Below are 9,424 nucleotides of genomic sequence, written 5' to 3'. Positions count from 1 at the left end.
TTAATTTCAAACTGCATCAAACAAACTCTTTTTTCGATAATTTTGGCTAAACATAGTTTGAGTGTCAATTCGATAATCAAACACCTCTCTATGGGATCAATCTTTTTACTATTTGGTCAGTAATCAAACACATATTTTTACTACTTGCGGTTTGCACATGTCATGTTCCTACCATTATCTCAACTAAACACATTTCCAACTTACCCAACCTTAGAAAATCAGGAAGAATTTCCAAACCTCCTACGTATCTCTAGGACTACCACGACTCTCTCATTCAAGATACTCCTCTCCCTCTTCCTCCACCTTCAAGTAAAACTCTTTATCCCTTATCTCAAATTATTTTTTACACTAACCTATATCGTTCTCATAATTTTTTTAATTTAAAAATTTACACTATTAATGAACCTACTTCATACACTTCTGTCATAACTCACCCTCATTGATAATAAGCCCCAATGAAATTAAATTCTTAAATGATACCAATACTTGGGTTTTAATTCTTAAATGATACCAATACTTGGGTTTTAACTATCCTCCTCCCTAACAAAAAATCCATAAGTTATAAATGGATCTTAAAATTGAAATTTATTGCTAATGGTAACATAGAATGATACAAGGCATACTTGGTTGCTAAAGGGTTCCATCAAACAAGGGTATAGAATATTTAGAAACATTTATCACATTTATTAAAATAACAACGGTAAGATTTCTCGTATCTATAACATCTTCTCAATATTGGATGATTCACCAGTTAGACATTAATACATCTTTTTTTTACATGGTGACCTAGATGAGGAAGTCTACGTGAAATATCCTCAAACCTACACGTTCCTAATAAAGGTCTTGTTTACAAGCTAAATAAGTCTATTTATGGTCTTAAGCAAGCCAGAAGATAATGGAAACAAAAAATTAACCATAATTATTTTCTATTTAGGTTTTCACCAATCTAATTCAGATTACTATTTATTCACCGAATCTTTCATGTAACACATAAAAATGGATTGTCACCTTATTCGCAACAAAATACAAAACCAAGTTAATTCATCTTATGCAAATAGTAAGAACACTAACTCCAGCTTGTATTCTCTCAAGAATTAAATGAATAATTCTTCAATATTACTTTTCTTTTATTTTCTGATAACATCATCACGGGAAATCAGCTTTCATTGCTGTTACTTGTGCAACAATGTTCCTTTAGGATAAAGAAATATAAATGGTGATATGCATTATTTGGATCTTGATGGTGTGATGAAGGTGGCTATAATATTTTGATGTTGGGTTATGCTAAAGCATGTGCTTATGTGGATCTGCCTGTCTTGGGTTGGAACAATCATTATTGGAGTTTAGTAAAGAGTTGACTCAATGCAATTATGATAATAAGGTTGCACCAGCTGCTGCATAACTATAATTGAATAACAGGAGGTATCTAGAGGTGTATGACAGAAATAAGTGAACTACTATGGTGTTTTGATGCGGTAAGAAAGTATAGGCAAATGGAAACAGCGATATAATAAAAAGTTATTGATGTACATAGCGATTTAATTGACCAAGTTTTATACAGTATTCAGTCGTATAAGTTTGAGAAGTTAATTCATGTAACTGATACCACTTAGTGTGATAAAGCTTGATTGTTGTCATCAGATCCTCCAATGAAGCAAGTTTTGATCATCTAGTTTTACCATGCTCAGAATATTTGTGTTCCAAAAACTTGAATGGATTATTCACTAAGAAACTGCCCAAATGTGCCTTACATTCACCTTTAATCTACATTATAAATTAAATGCTAAAAAATATGGCACAAGCTAGCACAAATGTTGATCCACAATATATACAGCAAATGAATTGCATTACAATAAACCAATCACACATTTGTCTAATACAACAAGGCTTCAATCTTTCTTGAGGCCTAAGGAACCTTCCCAAAGTTTATACGGTCGGTTTTCCATTTTCTATTACAACTTCTGACGGGGTCGGTTTTCCATTATCTATTACAACTTCTGACGGGAAAATACGTTTCGTTAGCCATTGGAACGGTACCAACAGTTGAGCTTTTTTCTTGCGCCAGAACCAAATCGCAGTGTTGTAATTATTGTTTCGAATCGTTCTAGTGGCTTCCCTCCAATCGTATTTCTCCATCTCTATACGTGCGGCTCTTCCCATCGTTTCTCTCAACTCTCTGTCGTGCAACAGAGGTACTAGTTTGCTCAAACAATCGTCGAGATCGCCAGGAGTGTATAGGTATCCAATTTTGCCTTCTTGATCTTCGGGGATAATGTCTGGAACTCCACCGGCACGTGCTCCAACGACAGGAATTCCAGAAGACAAAGCCTCCAAAACAACTTGACCAAGTGTCTCGGACTCTGACGGCATAACAAAGACATCGCCGCTAGCGTATGTTTGAGATAGTTCTTCCCCTGATAACATTCCTGTGAATACTGCAGGCATGCCTTCGAACATTTTCTCCAACTCCTCCCTGTTAGTTAACAATCCATATTTGTAAAACGTGTCACAGAGAAAGCTATTAATTATCAGCTATGTAGCACCTAGCCTTCTGAAAAAAGGTATTTGAGTCAGTGTCGGTGACACTTGTGAATATGTTTAATTTATTATTTTCTCAAACTATTACCGGTGTCAACGTGTAAGTGCTGGTGTCGTGTTTCCTGTGTCGTGCTACATAGGTTATCAGTCACGGGAAATTACTTGATGCAGGGATTAATATCAAAGACATCAAAGTAAGTTACCTGTAAGGTCCGTCTCCGATAAAAGCGATCCGTGCTTCAGGAAGTTTATCCATGACACTGCAAAGTCATGTGTATCAGATGTTAATGCAGGAAACAGAAATCGAGTTTAGAATAAGGCGCATTTCATAGTGCATTTCTAGATTACTAGAAAACATGTCTTGTAAAAGTTGTAAGTGTAATCAATAGAGCAGTTTTTTCAACACTTAGATATTATTTTATGTTGGACAACGAATTCTAGTTTTAAGTTCATGTTTCGAAGTGTTGAGAAGATAGACACTTAAATTCGGCTGACCTTGATTTGGCTCGTGAGGAAACTCGGTTGTTTATCGTATTTGACTAACACTTAATTATTTTTGGGTGTAAACACCGAGTTTAGAAGACGATATCTACCTTTTGAGAAAATCTAAACTCTTCTCAACTCCAAGTCGTCCGACATGAACAATTAAGGGCTTCTCCGGTTCACCGTTGCTGCATAACACAAGTATAAGAATATGATGAAACCCCATTATTTCAAACTTCGCACATGCAAATGGCGAAAGGTACGCACCTCAGTCTCAACCGCATTTCATGTGACTTGTATCGAGGATTGAAACTTTCAGAATCAACACCCTTGTTCCAAAGACGAATCTTGTTAGCTGGACATCAAAAGGAAAATATGTCAGATAACGCGTGTTTCATCGATAAAGATCCTGATTGGATTGACTTATTTGAATGTATTTATTAGCATAAGCACTTGTGAGACTGTCTAGGAAAGCCTTTGAAAGCAGCTCATGACATGTACAAAAGTTGTTTTTCATATAGCTTATATAGAAATAGTTTGACTTTATTTTATCTTTTTGTTATAGAAATAAGTTTTGTGACACTGACATAACTTTTATGATACTATTTGAAAGATTCTATCAAAACAGGTTATGACATCTTTCATAAACTTTTTTCAACTTATTTTCATAAGTTCTCCAAAATAAGTTATGAAAACAACTATATCATATATAAAAACAATTTAAACCATTTTATCTTTTGTTACAAAAATAGTTTCTGCAAGCTTATTCATAAGTGCTTATTTTGATAAGCACTTGTGCTATAAGCTTCAAATAATTTTTTTATCCAAACAGACCCTAGTTTACGCATAAGCACGTATATGATGAGTGTTTAATTATGGCAATGTTTGATAAGGAGGGTTTATGTTCACCTGCCGTTACTCTAGCTTCTTCAAGATCCCTCGCAATGGCAGCCGATGGCACTAGAGTTAGATCGGCTGCTCTATGCAGAAACTCTATAAAACAACAAATTCATGTTACTCCCAAAAATATGATTCAAAATCGAAAGAAAAAAACAAGAGAGCATACATACTTAGAACCAACCACATCGGTTGCACTAGCCAGCTAAATGTGTATCTTGGAATGTATCTGAACCAAATATAAAACAAAAAATCAACCATAAGAACTAGTAGTTTTAATCTCACGAACTATAGACATTACAGCGGGTTTTTTCAAAATCGGTATGCTATAGTGATATACTACCGCTATAGCTCCTATTTGACAACACTTTGTATTAAATATCGCATCGCGGAAAAATAGCAATGTTTCAATTCTGCTGCACTATTGTGTCATGGCGCCGCTATAGCTGCTATTTGACAACACTAAGACATTATAGATTTGCAAATATGGAAAGAAAATATGAAATTAGAATAAAATATACAACTTACACTGGTACATGGGTATGATAGGACATGACAATAGGAACAGACAGAAGCTTTGCAATGATAAGAGCACCAAAAACCTGAAATTTAGTTCATATCAAATGAGTAAAATATTAAAAAGTCTTCAAAATCTAGAAGTGTAAAATTGATTTTGACATGTTTGTAGGTTTGTTTTCTCAAAAGCAAAATTGATTCTAGCTGAAGTTAGGATTTGTAACTTTTGAGTTTAAACGTGATTTTACACTGACATTTGTCGTTCAACTCACTTTCACATAAATATATCCAAACATATATCACTTTAAATCAGTGTTTCGATGGCGGTCCATGGCGGAGAGCCAAAATCCCGCCATACCGGCCAATTTGCGGCACTGTTATAGCGGATTATAGCAGAAAAAAACGCATTATCGGCCAATTTCCCATTGTAGCGAGCCCAAAAACCGTCATATATTACCAATATAGCGGCCATGGCGCCGCTATTTGATAACACTACTTTATATTCGACTTACTTTTAACCGGAATCAATTCTACAAAATCAATTCTTGTTACCGCAAAATCAAACACGTATTAGATTATAAATGAGATGAAGATAGAGGAATGAATTGGAGACATACCATTATGCCGGGTGATGAAGCATGAATTATGTCAGGCTTAAATTGAGCAACTGCTGAAATTATTCTTGGACTAAGTGCCAAAGAGAGTGGTACCTTCTGATACCAAGGAAAAGGGAAACTGCACTTTTTATATAGTAATGAAAATCATTAGTATGATTTTAAAATCTAATTGACAACACTTTAGAAAAATACCAATGTTGCCAATTTAGAAAAAAGCAGTTTGTTTAAATTTCGCTATGTTGCATTGTTATAAACTCTATTTGACAACACTTTGTACTAAATTGTGTATTGCAGAACAATAGTGGTTTGTTAAAACTTCGCTTCTTGATAACACAACAAAATACTAGATGACAATTAAGATGAAGAAAAAAATGAGCTAGACGCTAAAGAGATCAACGTTAACAACCTTTTCGATCCAATTAGTTGGGCTCCATAAAATTCCTTAGGTACTCCTTCATGTGTTGTTACAACCAAGACCTATATATCATGTACAAACAGAGTTAGTTGATAGAGAAAAAAAAGTAGCATCGACACCTCCGAAAAATGGCGTGTTTGTGTCTGGGTAGGACACCGATACCAACACTTGCGATTACATTCAATTTATTCATTTTTTCAAATTATCACCTTGTGGCCGTGTTAGTATTGGTGTCGTGTCCGGTGTATGTGCTTCGTTGGAAAAATATGATGAAAAAACAGTACATGCATACTATGACCTATATTACATGCACAATTGATAAAGAAAAGCACCAAATTTTGAAGAAAATAAGCATGTTTATACAAAGCAAAAAAATGGATTGTAAAAATGTTACCTCATCTCCCATTTCTCTGAGGTACTTTATGAAATTCTGAAAACGATTCTTGTATCCCGAGACATATCTGAAAAAAAAAAGACGCAAACCAAATTATTAGGTAAATTCTTTGGCATCACACTGTTTTCTTATGAAGGATTACACAAGAATAATGCCATGTGTTATTCAATCTCAATAGGTTGACATCGTAAACTCTTAATGCAGACACTGCCGGACAGAAACAAGAAATCATGAAAGTAAGATTTTAAATATGTCGGTCACTGCGCGATTGTAGCCATTACACATTAAGGTTTTACATGTCTATGCTACAAAAATTTCACCGATAACAATCATATTCGAGTGTAAAGTAAACTTTTGCAATATCATAATCAGGAAGTGACCGCAACTGCAATTTAAAACCTTGCTTTTGAAGTTAATTTCTCATCATGGTTTCGAGGAAATAAACTTTTTGAGTTTACACCAAAATACCCACTACTCAAATTTCCTGAAACTCACTTATATTATAATCAGTTTTACATAATCAATTCACTCCGAATTAATAGTTTTCACAGCAGAAACAAAACACTCAAACATAAATCACTTCACATTTAATCAACTTTTAGCCATAATCAATTCTATAGATTCAAATCAATTGATCTATATGTAAAACCTAACCCAAATTCATCGAACACTGCAAAATCAACACTAAATCAGAACAATTACACAAGTCAACTCAAGTAAAAATCAAAGATCAACGTTGTCTCATGTTTCATCTTGGAACAATTATACTTCAAGAACACAAATAAACAATAAATACACAACAAAAAGTGATTTTTCAATATTGAAAAGATTCTACATTGAATGAAATGCGAAAGAAAAGCTACTTACGAAAAAGGAGAAGGCTCAACAAATAGAGCAATTCTACGAGGTTTAGAATTACTCTCATGGTCATTCAAAACAGAATCAGGAGGACCCTCTTCTTCATCTCTATTATTCAACAAACTTTCTTCATCAATAGTCATTTTTGTAGTAGCTTCAAGCTTCAAACTTTTTCTTCTCTTCACACTCTCGAACCCTTCTAAGTTCCAAAATCGAACCTTTTTGCAAAAGGGTGTAATGGGTTGTGCTCGAAAAGTTGTAAATCTAATTGAATTAAGAGGATTGAAATTGGAGGAATAAGAACAAGATGAAGAAAGGGTGGTGGAGTGAGGTGAGAGAAAAGGAGGAGAGAGAGAGGAATTTATAGAGAGAGAAGAGTTCATGATGAAAGCAAGGAATTGTGAAAGAGAATAATATAAGGTAATTAATATTTAAAAGATGGAATTGGTAATTTGATTAAAAATATTAATATGAAATGGGTTGTGTGGGTTTTTAAGGGAAGAATATTGGGACAAAAAATGAATGGATATTCTTTTGATGGAGGGACATTGAGGAATCAAAATGGAATTGTAAGCATATGCTAATGCGTCACTCTCTCATAACTATTTTTATCTTGGAAAACCTAAGATATTTTTGTGTTTTTTTATATAAAACAGATATGTATTTTACAATCAATGTAAATCCGCGAGGACACAATAAACTAAAAAAAAATTTACATACATTCAATTATAGATATTAATCTCTTGAGTTGAAGAAGATTACAATAAACGATGAAGTTCTTTTATACTCGATTATAAAGATTAATTTTTCGAATTAAGGAGTACGATAATGAACGACAAAACTCTTCTTAAAAAATTGTTGTATATTCATAATTATTTTCGAATCATTTAAGTGTTCTTGAGTTTAAGATTTTTTTAATAGATATATAATAATAATTATTATTATTATTATTATTATTATTATTACATTTAATAATTACTAGGAATTTGATATTTTATATATCATTTTTTAAAATTATTTTTTAATTATATTTTTTAATTAATATAATTTATATTATTCTTTGACTTTGCATTTATTTTATTGAAAATATACCAATAATTTACAAATGAAAATTGGTAAAAAAAATTAAAATTTAGTATTTTTTAAATTATAAAATGGTCAAATAAAACAAAATTATTTGAATAGACAAAAACTTCTCATTTAATATACAAAAATCAAATTAAAAAAATTAAATATAAAATATAAAATAATAGTATAAAATAATATACTAAATATTATAAATAAATATAAAAAAATAGAGAAGATGAGATATTAGAGAATATGAAAAAGAAAGAACAAAAGATACGTGAGGTTGGAGAAGAAATGTGCGATAAAAATGTAATCCAAAGAAACAACAGTAACATAAAAATGAGAAAATAAAAAAAAAATCCTAAGAGATAAAAGATTAAAAAAAGAAGATATGAAATATACATGATAAAGAATATGAGAAAAATGAACGATATTATTATAAAAGATTTACAAACACTAAAATTGAAACCGTAAATATGAATAATAGAAAATCGTTCATAATCTAATACATAATAGGTTTGGATTTTGGATTAGAGATAGGATAAGTAATATTTATAATTATAACAAAATACGGTTTGGTTCGATTCGATTCGATTTGTTAAACATAAACAGTAAATTAAATTGACCGTACAATTTTATTAAAAAATAACTCAAACACATTCGAAACAATAATTTTTTATTAGAACCGTCCAGTTTTGTACGCCTAAATATAGGAGTTTATCATAAAATAAATGTGTTTTGTTTGAAATTATAAGGAGGGCAAGATTGGCAAGCAACTTAATGCATGAATGTGTGGTTTGTTTAAGTACATGGATTTGATTTGGCAAGATTGGTGGGGGACATTTGTATATCATTATTGTTGTTTGAGTTGTTCAGGTGGAAGGTGGGGTCCTGCAATTTTCACAACCAAATCAATATATGGCTAATAAGTTGTAGGTAATTGATAATATATCTACACGTGTGAATAATGTTGACTTTCTGATGACATCAATGTCAAAGTTATTATAGTTATACTACATTTTAATAATCTGACTTTTAATTTGAGAGATGTTATTAAATTGATTAAGTTTATAAAAAATTTATAGAATTTAAAAAATTATTTGGTATTTTATCAAATCAACATATTTCAACGTTTAATAAATTGTTTAAAAAATATGTAAATAGTAATTACTAAAATATATATAATAGATGTTTAAATGGTTTCAAATTTTATATACATGATCATCATGATAGTATAAGATGATTTAATAGTTTGATTGATTTAAATTTGATTTTTACAAAGAGTTATAGAAGATGTAAGTGTGTTAAGTTTGATATTTGATGTCAACGAATCATGGTGTTAACAAATAAATGTATTTGTTGAGAATTGATATCTATAAAAAAAACAAAAATTATAAATAATAATTGTAAGACTTAATTAACTCATTAAATTAAAATATAAGAATAATTAATAATTAAGTAAATAAAATGACTCGTATAAAAATGTGTTATCCAAATAATATGAATGGATGTTATTCAAAAAACACGGGAATGAAGAGGTGTTAATCAACTAAAGTGAAAATATGTTATTCAAATAAAATAAAAATGTGTTATTATGAATAAATATTAATAACATCTATAAATAGTAGTAATTTGATG

The 9,424-nt window shown here is 31.2% G+C and overlaps 1 protein-coding gene across 1 annotated transcript; it reads right to left on the bottom strand.

Moving 5' to 3' along the window:
• Positions 1-1,814: 1,814 nt before the first annotated feature.
• LOC127101232 (sulfoquinovosyl transferase SQD2) lies at positions 1,815-7,160 on the bottom strand. Its single transcript, XM_051038592.1, has 11 exons — positions 6,728-7,160; positions 5,861-5,927; positions 5,458-5,528; positions 5,052-5,169; positions 4,447-4,520; positions 4,092-4,147; positions 3,931-4,014; positions 3,289-3,376; positions 3,132-3,209; positions 2,742-2,798; positions 1,815-2,473 (listed from the first exon to the last, which is right to left on the bottom strand). Exons 1-11 carry the CDS (start codon positions 7,099-7,101, stop codon positions 1,927-1,929), a joined length of 1,614 nt encoding a protein of 537 aa, XP_050894549.1. The 5' UTR covers positions 7,102-7,160; the 3' UTR covers positions 1,815-1,926.
• Between the last annotated feature and the right edge of the window lie 2,264 nt (positions 7,161-9,424).

The sequence above is a fragment of the Lathyrus oleraceus genome, chromosome 7, assembly GCF_024323335.1.
Source record: "Lathyrus oleraceus cultivar Zhongwan6 chromosome 7, CAAS_Psat_ZW6_1.0, whole genome shotgun sequence".
NCBI classification, from domain to species: domain Eukaryota; kingdom Viridiplantae; phylum Streptophyta; class Magnoliopsida; order Fabales; family Fabaceae; genus Lathyrus; species Lathyrus oleraceus.
Note: the sequence above shows the minus strand (reverse complement) of the source record. Positions and strands in the feature narration are given on the sequence as shown.